General features: G+C 47.0%; 3 protein-coding genes across 22 annotated transcripts in view; 1 reads left to right on the top strand and 2 right to left on the bottom strand.

The window, feature by feature from the left end:
- MAD1L1 (mitotic arrest deficient 1 like 1) overlaps positions 1–6,181 on the bottom strand; it is a 349,002-nt gene extending 342,821 nt beyond the window's left edge. For 13 of the 14 annotated variants that reach the window (XR_011155161.1, XM_069029432.1, XM_069029437.1 and 10 more), the window contains exons 1-5: positions 6,118–6,181; positions 4,848–5,001; positions 3,415–3,555; positions 1,488–1,667; positions 111–235 (exon numbers count right to left, since the gene is read on the bottom strand). Coding sequence is in view for 13 of the 14 variants with exons in the window: in XM_069029432.1 (XP_068885533.1) it covers positions 111–235; positions 1,488–1,667; positions 3,415–3,555; positions 4,848–4,997 (596 nt within the window). In the remaining variant the exon portion in view is untranslated. Of the gene's footprint in view, positions 1–110; positions 236–1,487; positions 1,668–3,414; positions 3,556–4,847; positions 5,002–5,166; positions 5,811–6,117 lie in introns of those variants that run through there. The other variant, XM_069029433.1, reaches the window with a different exon arrangement.
- Positions 6,182–6,393: 212 nt separating this feature from the next.
- On the bottom strand, positions 6,394–9,353 carry MRM2 (mitochondrial rRNA methyltransferase 2). Of its 3 annotated transcripts, none has more exons than XM_069029790.1 (3): positions 9,310–9,353; positions 8,345–8,619; positions 6,394–7,639 (listed from the first exon to the last, which is right to left on the bottom strand). In XM_069029790.1, exons 1-3 carry the CDS (start codon positions 9,345–9,347, stop codon positions 7,215–7,217), a joined length of 738 nt encoding a protein of 245 aa, XP_068885891.1. In that variant the 5' UTR covers positions 9,348–9,353; the 3' UTR covers positions 6,394–7,214. The 3 variants fall into 3 exon arrangements, with proteins under 3 accessions (XP_068885891.1, XP_068885892.1, XP_068885893.1); XM_069029791.1 differs by having other exon boundaries at positions 8,345–8,616; XM_069029792.1 differs by lacking the exon at positions 9,310–9,353 and adding an exon at positions 9,262–9,308 and having other exon boundaries at positions 8,345–8,616.
- Positions 9,354–9,393: 40 nt separating this feature from the next.
- On the top strand, positions 9,394–14,622 carry NUDT1 (nudix hydrolase 1). Of its 5 annotated transcripts, none has more exons than XM_069030406.1 (4): positions 9,394–9,459; positions 10,293–10,449; positions 13,785–13,930; positions 14,142–14,622. In XM_069030406.1, exons 2-4 carry the CDS (start codon positions 10,298–10,300, stop codon positions 14,312–14,314), a joined length of 471 nt encoding a protein of 156 aa, XP_068886507.1. In that variant the 5' UTR covers positions 9,394–9,459; positions 10,293–10,297; the 3' UTR covers positions 14,315–14,622. The 5 variants fall into 5 exon arrangements, with proteins under 5 accessions (XP_068886507.1, XP_068886510.1, XP_068886508.1 ...); XM_069030409.1 differs by having other exon boundaries at positions 9,434–9,476; XM_069030407.1 differs by lacking the exon at positions 9,394–9,459 and adding an exon at positions 9,520–9,604.
- The last annotated feature ends 46 nt before the right edge of the window (positions 14,623–14,668 follow it).

The following is a 14,668-nucleotide window of genomic DNA, read 5'->3' as shown; positions in this document are numbered from 1 at the left end:
TTGAAGAGCAGAAATCAAACGCTGCTTAAAGTTTTCTGAGTGATGACAGCTGCACAAGACTGAAGTTCTGTTTGCCTTTTTCTCCCTACAGTCATTCATCCCTTGCTTACTTTTTTTCAACATCCAGATGCTCCATCAGTTCCTGCTTCTGAGAGTCTTGGCTTGTCATCTGCATCTCTTGGTTCATTATATTCCATTGCAGCTCTGATATTTTCCCTTTTAATACAGTGATTGTCTGAATTAATGGGGGAAAAAAAAAAAAAGCATAAACACACAAGGCTGTGACTCTTCAAGCTGGATATTACGGATGGTGATAGAAATAATTTCCAACTAAAAAGTACTAAGACGATCTTAGAAACAATCCCAGACTCTTGCAAACCTTCCGACCTGCAAACCTACCTCAAAGGCAAGAGAAAATAATTTTTCACTTTCATTTGCAATCCAAATTGTCATTTACATTATCTCTTAAATGGGTGACCTCAAACTGGAATGAAAAATATCAAACTTTTAAGTTAGATGATTCTTTTTCTAAATATTTTATCTCTAAAGAAAAGCTCACAGGTGTGTTTCCTAGCTATTACTCAGCTCCCTGTAACAGAGAAAAAAGAGAAATATCTCAAAACATTACAGATGTAGGGTGTCATCTAGACAGAGAGACAGGTAGGGTTCTCATCTTGATACTGATGGAGATGGAAATAAAAGAACACAGACACAGAACTGCAGCACACATCTTTTAGGTGGGTTTAGTTTCTCTTATGCACCATCCCTGTCTCCCTGGTTTTAATCACTGATAACTGGAACATTAAATGTGATTACCTGCTTTATCACATAGCTACATTTCCAGTAACACCTAGGCAGGAGCAGGGCTTAAGCACTTAGTGGTTGCTGATCCACAACTGGTGCAGGAAACCAAATTAAACAGAAAAGTTACAAATTAAATAGCTGAACTTAACTATAATGATATCTGAGAAGACTGAGGGTTGAGAAGCAACCCTCACTCGGTCTGGGCGTCCAAAGAAACTGAAACTGTTACCCAAGCATTCATTCTGCAGTAGAATGCACTGGCATTTACGACACTTCAGGAAGACACACTTTGTTCATAACGCTGGTCTCATCCACTCTACTGTTCTCCCTACTTCCATGAACACTTTCCCATAGTATCTCCTCCATCACTGTCCCTTTTTTCACACTTCTGAACCCAGATGCTCTACGTTGACTCACACTTTTTTTCTCCTTCTCCATATCAGCTTGTCTAAAAAAATCTCTTCTCCTTCTGACCTGCTCACTTGTGTCTCAGCTTGGTTTGGCTCTACACTTTGACAGAAAAGACACACACCACCAGGGTTTATTCATTTCCAGGTGATGAACATGGTGTTCCAGTTATTTTGTTTGAGGGTTTTTTTTAATCAAAAAAGGGCATTTTCAAGTCATAAGAACTGCAAAGTCACCTGAAGCTATAGATGGGTTAAAAATTACTCTGTTCTTACTTCATTAGCTTCGGCTAATTTGCTCTCCTTTTCTTGCAGCTTTTTACTCATTGTCTCCATGCTCTTCTTGTAAGATTTGTTCATTTCCATTTGTTCTTTCAGTTTATTTTCAGCCTCTGTTTCCCTTTCCTGGTACTGCTTTATGCGTGTGAGCAGCTCCTGGTTACGGTCAGCCTCTCGCTTGCCAAGGGAAAAAACACAAAGAGACATAAGAAGAAAGCAGCAGAAAGGTGAAGTCATTTTTCCTTCTTCTGTCTTCATCCCTCATTACCACGGTCACCAATGGTAATTGCTTCATCATGAAGCAAATTTACAGACCACAGCTTTAACCTAGCAAGGACAAAAATCTGATGAGCAGCAACTCAGTGGAATTACCCAGGGAAATGGAGCTGGAAAATTAAGAGACCAAATCTCCCAAATCTCTTACACTAAGACATGACTATAAAAATACAGACGTGGCTTCACAGACTCCACTGCACACTCTCCAGCAGATCAAAGATGAAAACATTCCATCTCCAATGTAAAGCTGACCCATGCACAGCAAATTCACTTTCAGAAACTCAGATCTCAACAGTTGGGTTAATAAGACAAACTTCCCTCTGCAACTTCTGGAAATGAGGCCATTTAAAAGAAAATATTATCAACTAATACAATAAATATTTTTGCAGTCTGACAACCTTTCATATACCATTTCAGTTTATTCCTACCACAAATTGATTATACTTATTGAAAAAATGCATAGTAAATTGCTTTGCTAATCAAAGCAACTCGAGACACGGATTTGCATAGCAAGCAAGGATTATGCAAAGCAATGTGAGGTTCCTAAAACCTTTATCCACATGACTTGGAAAAACACAGAATCTGAGCAGGGTAATTACCACAGTGCTGGATTAATGCTGCTCCCTTTTTTTGTACCAGTATTTCAAGAGTTTCTGTGACTGACTCAGCTACACTCCAGTTTGAACTCTTCCTGGCTTAATCCCACATCACCTGACTTCTGAGGAAGGAGGAATTTAGTCACTGATTCCCTATTTCACAACCACACACTAAATCTGTCACCCAGCATCCTCACAAAATACAACAGAACATACTTATTATTTCTTTTCAGATTTCTTTTTCGATAATCACACACATAAAAGACTTTTATTATGCTACAAAAGACACTGATCTACAGCTTATTTCAGTAACATCATTAAGCAAACATATGTGGGCAGAAAAGCAGAACCCAATAAAAGCTGTTAGTCCCTGAGTGAGGCTCACTGTTTTATCAGTGCAGGCTCTCTTGCGTGACACTGCATGGCTGGCACTGCTGCCATTCCAATTAATTACAATCACACAAACTAAATGCTTGCAATTGTGCCAGCAGAAGTTTAAACTCTTATAGGAGGAAAATAACTAAATACTTCTGGGAGAAGCAAATCACAAATCCCTTTTGTTATTGCTACCCATGACAATTTCAGTGCTGAACTAACAGAGCCCAGTGATCAGATCATCAGTCTGTCAAGCTAACGAGGCTTCACGTTCACACTCTGGTGTGCATTAGCAGGTCAGTGCAGCCCACAGAGAGGGTTAGTGCAGAACAGAGCAGTCCTGCAGACCTGTTGGTGCTGGCAACTTGACACCCACACCTGAAATAAATGCAAACACCGTAAATGTATTCCAGATTCATTGAAGTCCTGCTCTGAAGACAGCATCCACTAGCAACTGGAGAACACCAGGCTTGCTCCTGGAGCACACCTTTCAGTTTAGTTTCACTCCAAAAAAGAGTAACTATACACATTCTGAGACAGTCCACTGCAAACCAAAGCACAGCACATGAGAAGTGGAGAGCACATCCCTGAACCAAACAAAAACACCACTGTAAATGCTCTCCATGTGTTTTGGCTCAGGCCAATGATGCCAAGCCATGTGCAGACATCCCACTCACCTCATAGTTCCTGGCACTGGTATTAGCTGCCTTCTCCAGCTCAATGCGAGCTCGTTTGTGGCTCAGCTCCATCTGCATCTTCTCCCGTTCCACCTGCAGCAGCTGGGATTTGGAGTGGATCTGCCCAGCTTGTTCTTCCAGCTGGCCAGTTCATGTGTGAAAAGGGACATTGCACACCATTAACAGCACAGCAATACCATGGTGCCTCCCACCCTGTACTGCTCAGCTGACACTAACCTGCCATTTTACAAACTATCACCAAATTTGTGGTACTTCTCACACCAGCTGCAGATGGGGAAACCAAGAGTTCAACATCATGCTCAGAAACCCACATCAAACCAAGGTGAATTAGAAAGAAAGTAATTCCAGGTTCTTAAGTTGAAATTTCTTGATCAGTCTCTAGATGTAGTCTGACAAAATCTACTTCTATCTAAAAAGTTAATTATGAACTCCCCAAGCCTCATAAAAGAGCAGCTAGCCAAGAAGCACAGATCATGCTCCCAATAAAATGTAACTGCTGAGCAAAATAACACATTTTTCTACAACCTGTACAGCATCACACTTCATTTTTTCATTCAAATTATCTGAGAGAACAGACAATACTAACAGAATTCCTCAGGTCCTGGTGATGTACATCCAACACACAGTTAATGGAGACTTTAACCAGAGAGAGCCTCCTCCAACTACTGCTGCCACCAGAGATGTAGCACAGACAGAAAATGCTTAAATTTTTGTCAACATTCCAAATGCAAAGTAGATTATTAAAAAAAAAAAAAAGGTTTATTTTGTACCTAAAGGCTGAAAAAGACATTATATTAAGATACAGAATAGAGAAACTTCATTCCAGCCTAATAAACAGTCCCTGGGGTCTAAGATGTCAATTTACTTTATGCTTTATGAACCTGAAGCAGCTAACAGAAAAAAAAAGTAAATAACCCAGGTGGATACAAACAGAAGTGGATAAGAAAGCACAGCTGCTCTGCATATCAAAGCCACAGCACAATGCAAGCCTCCTGGATGTGTCCAGGCAAAGAAGCCTCTAAATCCTGAAAAAAGGTAACAAAGTGTCTTACCAGAAAAATGGTAAAATGTAAAGCTCCTTTGTTCAGCAACATGAAAACAACTTATGATTTAATTTCCTGAGCTGGTTCACAGATATAACTAGCGGGGAATAAATTCAAAGGAGCTTTCTTAAACTTTTACAAAACAGAAATACATCTGTTTGACACTGAAAAAAAAAATTAAATATATTCTGGAAAAGATTCCAGAATGTTGACAGCAGGCTTCCTTTATTGAGTTTGTGTCAATTTCAGAACGTCAATTTCAGAAACAACGGTCGGATGCAACTGAAATTCCCAACTCCTGGAATCAAAAGGAGCACACAATCACACTGAAGTGATACTCCAGGAATCACCAAGATGAGGACTCCTCACCTGCATCCTCTGCTGGTACTGCATCTGTAAGGAGCTTTGAGATGATCCTGGAGTAGCCAGCCCAGACACCCCCTCCATACGCTGTGAAATGAAGTTGTTGAGGGATCTCAGGGTGGAGAAGACAGTGGTATTATTTTCCAAGTCCTCCATGGCTCTGGAAATGGACAGAAAATTATCAGCAAAACATTCAGAGCAAGCTGCTCTGCTAAAGAGGGATCCATCACTGCCCTGAGGAAACACTGAACACAAGATCTTTCAATTTACAGGGTAAAATCAATCTGCAAATCACTGCTGGGATCCACAGAAAACATGACCCCACCCAGGCTGAAGTCGTGAGTCTCTGAAATGAGAAAAAGATGCAAGGCAGCCTTTTCTTCTTTGACCAAACCAAACTCATTTTTCTTCCCTCTAACTTTTGAAGCTGATGGCAGCACAAGTAACTCCACAGCAGCAGCAAATCCTTCCTGCTACACAACTTATTTTTGGTTTCCCAGAAGCACTTTGCACTCTAGTTTCCAGCAAGAAGTCTTCCCAAGTCCACTGATCACTTGTATAAGTGAAACTGCATCTCATTATTCATATTAAAGTTTTTGCAACTCTTCCTTCAAATTCAGAAGGGTACTAACTAAAAGGCCAAAGATAAATCAAGCCTGGAGCTCAGAAAGGCCTGCAAAGTTTCCCAGGAGATTTCAGGAAGCCTTAAGTGAGTCCCTCCAGTGACTGCACGCTCCATAAATCCCCAGAAACACCGATAAAGGTTCAGGACCAGGAAAGGCAGCCACAACATCTACATGGGTTGTACCACAGACAGAGACTTGGGGCTATCTTCGGGCTCCTGCATTCTCGGGGTTACACAGCAGCTACTGTTTGGATTTACAGCACGAGGAGGAGGCACAAGAGCAGCGCAGAAGCAACAGATCTACCAAAACACAAACTGAGCACTGGAATACCCACTGCACCCGCCAACAGGTAGCTCCAGCAAGCCCGCTCCCAAACCTACTAACAACTAAGACGACACGCAGGTGTGTGACCCGGTTCAGAAAACCCCGCGGCCAAGGCTCCCTCGGGGCACCCTCGCCGGGCAGCGAACACCGACAGCGGCCGCGGCGGGCACGGGGCAGCTCCGGCACCGCGGGGTTCCCCCGCACGACTTCCCCGGGGGGAGACCGCCTTGCGACAGGCGCGGCCGGAGCCCTGCCGCCCTCCCTCTCCCCCTCGTCCTTCCCTCATCCCTCATCCCTCATCCCTCATCCCTCCCTCGCCCGCTCACCCGCCACGGCGCGCGCCCCGCTTGGATCTCCCTCCTCGCCCCGGCCACGGGATCTCGCGGGAACTCCGCGCCCGCCTCTCGCGAGAACGGCGGCGCCGGCAGCCGTAACGACGGGATTACGAGCGCAGCGCTCCGCGCGCTACCGTAATGCCCCGACAAGGCGCTATGGTGGTCCCGGCTCAGCTCGGCCTGCCCCCCAAAAACGGCCTCCTGCTCCGGCAGGAATCTGTAAGCCTCCCCAAATGAGCTGTGTATGATGAGACAGGCCTGGGAGTCTTACAAACAGCCTCTCGTATAATTCATGCCACAGTCAGCCTGATAGAAGTGCTATTTCATGTAAAAGTTGTCACTTTCAGATAAGGCAGCGGCTGAATTTATTTGTGCAAACAGATTTCCGGCAATTCGGTCATTCTCCCTAGCTGGATTTCAGGAACATCTTGTCTTTTCACCTGAAATATGACCACTGGTCACACCTAAAACATGACTGAAGACACTGGGGAGATGATCTGCATGGCAATGACCCAGTGCCGCTGCCACTGACTGGATTTATGAGCTCCAGGAAGCAGCAATTCCTAAATATAACCTGTGTCTGTAGGAAAGGCAGCAGAGCCACGGGGCTGAACATTCCCGAGTCAGTCGTGCCTCTCACATGGCTGTGCTACATATCCCACATGAGGATGCACATCCTGATGTGCACAGAAATATCTTCTATTTTTACATGTGCTAATAAATTGCACCAGCTTCTAAAAGGCACGGAATTGGCTCAAACTCCCCTTGCTGTTCCCTCACATTCCGACAATCACCTTTATGGTCAGTCTCATGTATGACAGCATTAACAGTGCAACAATTTTCAAGCACGCATTAAAAACGCATATAATCAGCATTTTATTTTCATTTCCACTACTCCAGCCCCAGAGGTTGCCTTTTAGACTATTCCTCTCCATTCCCAACCATTTTGTCCACAGGTATTTGAAAAGCCTGGTGGACTTCAAGAAGAGTAGCAAATTTTCCCAGGGTCTTAGTGGTGGGATTTTTCTTTAAACACCCACTAAATTCAGATTTCCAATCAATGTCTGAGAATCTGCAGTTCTTGACTCTCATTTCCCTCTGTACAGCCTTGCCAAGTAATAAGATTCCGCAGAGTCCCTCCGGCTGGCCTGAGGCTTTATAGTTCTCACATCCCAGAACTGTCCCTTCAGTCTGTCTTGCAGAAGACGGGCCTCAGATCCATCCCAGAATTTACAGAGCATCGTTCCTTTCGGCTTTAAAATGCTTTGGCACATATTCAGAAGGCCTAAACACAGACTGATCAGCTTCTGATGATCCAGTTCTTTAATGCCTGTCGCGTTGGGTGCCATGTCACTCAGGATGACATCTGCCTTCCCTAAGGGAAGCAGGCTCTGGATCGTCCTCAGTGCGCTGGGGTCTGCGATGTCAGTCTCCGACAGGAAAACCGCTCCTTCCAGAGGAGAAATCCGCAGGAGGTCAACGCCAAGCACGAAGCCAGTGGGGACAGCAGGATCTGCAAGGATGAACGACACAGGGAACACTCAGGGTGGCTGCAAAAACCTGCACCTGCATGAGCTCTGTGCCAGTCAATAAACAAAACCCATCACCTGCCACAGCTGCCTTCTCGTCCCCTGGCAGTTTGCTGGGTGCATCTGTGTGGAGGGTTGGCCATAAGCTCATCCGTTCAAGACATGAAAACTCAGCTAGTCTGGATAAGCAAGGGGGATTTTTCTTGGTTTTCTGCTGCTCTTTCAAGGCTGACAGTCCAGAAATCCTGGGCAATGGTGCAGATTATAGCACCTTATCTTGTAAATATTAATGGCTTCACCCACATAAACCATGCACAGTGGTTGCTTCCATTTTTCAAGAAGGGAAATAATATTCCAGATGAGCCAAGGTAATTGCTGGAGGTCACACCTTTTTCAGAAGTAGATGAAGGGATCTTCCCCACAACAGCTAATCAGAATACTAGCACCACATGGTATGTTTTATTTCATAAACACAATTTCTCCAGACCATAAGATTTACTAGGCTCACCCCTTAATGTTTTTATCACTGACTCTGGCACTTGCCAGTACCCATGTTCTCTCCCCATACTGTTACCACCATACTGTTCCCTAGATTTCATAGTATTTAGATTCCATAGTATTTCACAGATCTCTTACACACTTCACGAGCAGTATCATCCCCATCTTGCCTGCCAAAAAACTGCACTTACCAGCACCTAAAGCATTGACCCTCTCTACAGCAACCTGGCTCCAAGCACCAGGTGCTGCTCCACAGTCGAGAACAGAAAGTCCTGGACGAAGAACACAGAGCTTGTTATCAATTTCCAGCAACTTGAAGGCACTTCGGCAACGGTAATGCTGCTGCTTCGACGCCTTGACAAAGGGATCCTTCAAGTGCCGCTCCAACCACCTCTGCTCAGTTCCAGTTTTCCTCAGAAACCTCACCGTGGTGTGCAGGCATCTGCTCATCCAACGCCAACAGCTGCTGGGAAGAGAGGCAAGTCAACCAGTTAGTACATAACCACTCTGTATTTCGAAAGTCTCTACAATAATTAGTTCCAGCCACTACAGGCAGCCCGGGGAGGGTGTGGAGTCTCCCTGGCTGGAGACATTCGAAACACAGCTGGACACGTTCCTGTGTCACCTGCTCCAAGTGATCCTGCCTTGGCAGGGAGGTTGGGCTAGATGGTCTCCAGAGGTCCCTTCCAGCCCAAACCATTCTGATTCCAAAGAGAAGCCTCCAAATTTGAGATTTTTGGCACCTTTACTTATCAGGTCCAACCACAACAGCAGCGTCGGGTTTTGGATGGGGCCTCACGTGTCACCCTGAACTAAGGGGGGAAAGAGACCCCACTCCAGCTTCTGCTCTGGTGTTTTAAGGACACGACATGGCAGAGTGATCCCAGTACGGTCCTGTGCTGCCTCAGCGGGGCTGGCGGCCTCCGTGAGCCCCTCGGAGGAACGGGGGGATGACCGAGCTCCTGCAGGCTCTAGGCAGAGCAACCAACAGCCACGGCCCCTGCCCGGGCACAACGGCCGCACGGCATTTCCAGCAACCGCACACCCCAAACGCACATTAACCCATTCCCGAAGGAAACTCCAGGCACCGGCACTAACGACACCCTACCATCCCCCGGGTGGGCGCCGGGATCGCCTCAACAGCCCCGCCACGCACCTGCCCCCGACGATGGCAGCTCGCCCCGAGCCCGCCATGGCCGCCTCAGCCCGCCCCGCCACGCCTCCCCTCAGGGCGGCCGCGGGCGGGGCGGCGGCGGCGCGGGAAGAGCCGGGACGGGCCGCGGCTGAGGGGGACACCGAGAGAGCCGTGAGTGTGGGGCTGAGGTGCGCGGGGACACCGAGAGAGCCGTGAGTGTGGGGCTGAGGTGCGCGGGGACAGCGACCGGGGCGCAGGGGGACACCGAGAGAGCCGTGAGTGTGGGGCTGAGGTGCGCGGGGACACCGAGAGAGCCGTGAGTGTGGGGCTGAGGTGCGCGGGGACAGCGACCGGGGCGCAGGGGGACACCGAGAGAGCCGTGAGTGTGGGGCTGAGGTGCGCGGGGACAGCGACCGGGGCGCAGGGGGGTCAGGGATTTGGGATGGGCATCGCATTTTTGGGGAAGGGGCGCTGGGAGTCAAAAGATTCGGGGAGGGGATGCTGAGGGCGATAAGGGATTTAGGGAGGGAGTTTAGGAGGAACAAGGATTTGGGGAGAGGGGATAAGAGATTTGGGGAGGGGTTTCTGGGGGCTCGAAGATTCGGGGAGGAGGTGTTGAGGGTGGTCGAAGAATCTGGGGGGGGGCAAGGATTTGCGGAGGGGATCAAAGATTTGGGGAAGAGGTGCTGGGAGTTAGGGATTCTGGGAGAGGGTGTTAAGGGTGGTCAGGATTCGGGGAGGGGGTTTTGGGGGGAACAAAGATCTGGGAAGGGGGGATCAAACTTTGGGAGGGGAGTGCTGAAGTAGCAGGAAAGCGATGATCAGTGAGAGCGTTAGAGAAGTAGGTATTGGGAGAGGCACTGGGGGACCGAGGCTTCAGGGTCCGGGCATTGGAGAGGGGTGCAGGGTGTTTCGGGGGTCAGGGGCTCTGTGCACCCCCCGGGTCCCCTCTGAGGGGTGCCGGGAGGCCTTGGCACAGCGTGCCCGCCTCGTCCCTCACCCAGGAGCCATGTACACGTCCAGACTCTTCACCCTCGTCCTGGTGGTGCAGCCGTCCCGTGTCCTCCTGGGCATGAAGAAGCGCGGGTTCGGCGCCGGGCTGTGGAACGGCTTCGGGGGGAAGGTGCAGCCCGGGGAGAGCATCGAGGAAGCTGCCCGCAGGTGAGGGATGGGCCGGCACCCCGGGGACAGGTATGGGGGCACGGCTGAAGGTGTTGGGCCATCGGCAGTGGGCTGCAGGTGGAGGTACCACGGTCATCTGGTCAGTGAGACCCTCGTGTTACCCACCACTGCAGTCATGAGCCACCTGCTCCACAGGTGATGAGGGATCATCCACATGTACAGAGAAACAGGATTGCTCCCCCTTTGTCATCGGCAAATCTTTAACTGCCATCCAATCTGTGAGCAACTGGAACTTCCTGTGTCCTCCCTCCGGACATCTCCTGGACTCTGATCTAAACTGAGTCTGTGAGTGGTGGGTGGAGGTTCTTGCACCCTTCAGAGAGGTGCAGGGTTTAAATTTGGCTATGTAGCAGAATTACAGCTAATTTAAATAATAAGCCAAATTGCTTATTGTTTAAATATTGAAGCTATTGAACAGATGCCACCTTCCAGTAGCATTTTTAGTACTGCATGAAAACATAGCCACAAAATAGCAGAAATTCTTAGGGGGTCCTTATGAAAAGCCCTGTAGAAATTTATTATTTGATTGTATGGTGACATTTTTAAGTCCTAATGCTGAGTCGGGGAATTGAATTTCATCACTAAAAAGGCACGGTGTAATTTTTGAAACCTTTGGTACCGATTTCTTGTAGTTCTTTCATCTGTCTGGTCATTAAAACAAAGTAGCAGACCACAGCTAAATTGCTAAACTCCTCTAAAAATTAGGTACCTTGTTCTTTACATGAGTGTCGCTGATACAAAGCCACACTTTGCCATCTCCTCGGTTTCTGATACGTGCACAAAACTGCCCTTGCACCTGCAGGAAGATCGATGATGGTGTGCTCAGCTGGTACCCAACAGCCTCTGCCCTCAACAGCCTCCACAGCTGTGCCAGCACAACCGCCCGGGCTCTGTGGTGAGCTGGGCCCGGGGACAGAAGGGTCTCTGTGCAGGTGTGCTATTACCACAGGCCTGGTTCCTAGGGTATATCACTGTGACCCACAGCCATAGGGAGGAGGAGCAGAGAAGATCCAGCAGGCAGGAATTGTGCAGCAAGATTGATTTTATTTAATTATTTTACAAACTCTTTTATAGACATTTTTCTTCATAGTCTAATTGGACAAAGAATCAGCCACCCCTTGGGGTGATTGGCTAAAATCCTAAACATCCATTGTCAAAATATTTTTCTACTATACCATAAACAAGACTTTTCAAGGCTGCAGGTGTTTGGTTGTTTACATTCCCTGCTACCTCTTCTGCGTGAGGGAAAAGTCTCTCACAGACTTAGAAAATAGCAAGAAAATCCTTGCTAGCAGCATTTTTGCACCTACAGTGTGCTCCCAGCAGCACATGGCCTTAATGTACCTGACACTTCATCGTGGCTTTTCGTGTAATTTGTCATCTCTGAGTGGAGGGAGGGACATAAGTTTTGTCACTTAACCCTTGCTAGGCTTACACTGCCACTGAGTGTGGGGTAAATCTAATGGTTTCATGTAGCATTGGATTTCCTGGGTGTGTGTTCACCTGTGCTGGCCCCGAGTTTGACACCAGAACTTCTGTTCACACAAGACATCAAGTGCTAAAATTTTCATCAATTCCAAAGCAATGTGCCACAGCACAGCCAGCACCTGCTGCTGGGGACTGTCCCCATCCCTTCACCTGCAGTTTACTCCAGAATGACACAACCAGTTCCTGCTGAGGTCAGCTGGGCAGGAAGCTGTCCCCAGAGCTAGAACCAGCTGGACATACTGGCCACCTTTCTGGCTGGAGCACCGCTGGTGCAGTGCTGCCTCAGGGCACAGCTCTCCTGCAGGAAGCATCACACAGTCCAAATCAAACTTCCCTTGTACCACCTCTGCTCTGCCCTGGGAGCTGAGGTATGAGGCTGTGGTTCCACATCGCTCTGTCTCAGCTGGGTTGGCAGAGGCAGCAGGTGTGAAGTGTCCTCTCAGCACAGGTAGTTAAATATTAAGCCAAAACATGAACAAAAGTTCCCAGTACCAGTAAGGTTTCCATCCTCTGCTGGGTACAGCACGTTCCCACAAGCACCTGGGCAGCTCCTCAGTGGCACATCTTGTAAGGGGAGCATTTAGTGAATGAGTTATTTCTAATTTGCCACCTGTAATGTTTCCACTTGCTACACACAGAGCCAAGCAGCTGATGGATAAATTGCCTGGTGAACTGTAGCAGTGTTGTGCTTTGTTGTTCAATTATCAGTGCCTGTAAAAGGAAGCTTTTAGAGTCATTGCTAGAAAACTGCCTCTATTTTAGACATAGATAGGGTCTCAGAAAATAAAATTAGCCAAGATATTAGGTTGAATTATAATTTTGAAAGATGGGCTCCATGAAATCAATGCCAAAGAAAGCTGGAGCCTTAAAATCATTTCCATTACACTTTAAAATTGTTGTTACTGCCAAATAGGCAATTGCATTAATTATTAACTTTAACTAAAGAAGTTTCAGAGTATTCCTTATTTTTGTACATTACAAAAACCATGACTGACATCAAGCTGTGCTGCTTCTGTTAGAGGGGGGTAAAATAAAAAAAAACCCTGAGCATGGAGCATGAAGAGAGGTAATAATGAATGTGCTTCAAGTAGCTGTGTGTGGTGGTGTGTGGAAAAGAGCTGGCACAGCTCTCCAAGTGCTCTTAAAAGTCTTGCCTTCTGGCCTCTTGTTATGCTCAATGTGCTTCCAAGGAGCGGAAAGGCAAAGTTTGCACAATTGCTTTGTGTATTTTACACTGCATTTGAATGGGAACCGGAATTCTCAGCGTTCTGTGTCCAAGTGGTGTTATGGAGTGTGTAATTTAAGTAAGCCTCAGTATGCCTCAGAAGTAGCTGATTGTGTAGTAAGTATACATGTTCTTTCTGGTGTTCACTACCTGCTTCCCCACAATTGTAAGATTTAGCTTGAAGTTGGCAAAGCCTTTTTCCTGTCTAAATGAAGTGTATCTTGGAGTTCTGAAGCCACACTTAGCTCCAGTAACATGGCTTCATATACCCACTTCTCGCTCACCTCAGAAAAGATCTGCATATTGCAAGGACTGTAAATTATACTAAATTATCAGTTTTCCTGAATCTTCCCTTTCCAACCTAGACTGTTTTCCTACCAGGCTCAGGAACCTGAAATAACACACGATCCCATCTGACCTGGCTCCCCTTTGGTGTAGTAGACTCGTGGCTTGGTGCAGGTCAGAACCCTGCTCTGTTGTACAGGTGCAACTTTCACCTTTGGAGCGCTGGAAGGGTTTTGAATGTGTGAGTAAAGCTAATGACTGCATTTTTGTTCTCCCACTGCTCACTTTCATGGAAAGAAGTTTTTTTCTTGTGCAGGGAGCTCTTAGAGGAGAGTGGACTGACTGTGGACACCTTGCAGAAGATGGGGCAGATCACATTTGAATTTGTAGGCAACTCTGAGCTCATGGATGTTCACATTTTCCGGGCAGATCACTTTCATGGAGAGCCAACAGAAAGTGAGGGTAAGTGGCTGGTGGGGGGGAAAGGAAGGATGTGCATGCTCTTCTGAGACAGCATTGCTCTTATGAAATGGAGAACTATTCGTGCTAAAATGCCTCCCAGAAGGCAGCTGGGCTGCAGGGGGAAGCTGCTTGTTGACCAATATTACAGTGTAGGCAGCAAAAATCCATGAGGAAGTCCCACGTGCAAAGTTCTTTTGTTTTCTGCCACCAGAAATGCGGCCCCAGTGGTTTCAGCTGGACGAGGTGCCATTCCATCACATGTGGCCAGATGACAGCTATTGGTTTCCCCTGGTGCTTCAGAGAAAGTTGTTTCGTGGCTATTTTAAGTTCCAGGGACAAGACACCATCCTGGAGCACAGCCTGAAAGAAGTGGAGGAAGTTTAAGAAAGCAGAAGCTTTCAGCCCATGTGCTACTGCCCACACTGGGCTACAGCACCCCGAGTGTGACTTACGAGGGTCTCCTTGCTCAGCTCTCCAGGAAAGGAGACGTATTTTCCAGGTCAGTGGGAAGTAAGGAAATTAAGGGGGTTTCTTAAACCAGAAATAAAAGTAACAAGATTTTCCATGCTGTGAAGTCCCTGGCTGTGGTAGGCTTGAGTGGTTATGTGATTACAACTATTAAAAATTTAAGTGTTAACCCTTTTTAGTGGCTTAAGCTTTTCCTTCACGGGTGGAATTTTTTTTTTATTATTATTATTATTAAAAATATTTTTTCAGTAAAGCATGTGTTGTTCTGTT

This window comes from Aphelocoma coerulescens, chromosome 14 (assembly GCF_041296385.1).
Source record: "Aphelocoma coerulescens isolate FSJ_1873_10779 chromosome 14, UR_Acoe_1.0, whole genome shotgun sequence".
Classification (NCBI taxonomy): domain Eukaryota; kingdom Metazoa; phylum Chordata; class Aves; order Passeriformes; family Corvidae; genus Aphelocoma; species Aphelocoma coerulescens.
Note: the sequence above shows the minus strand (reverse complement) of the source record. Positions and strands in the feature narration are given on the sequence as shown.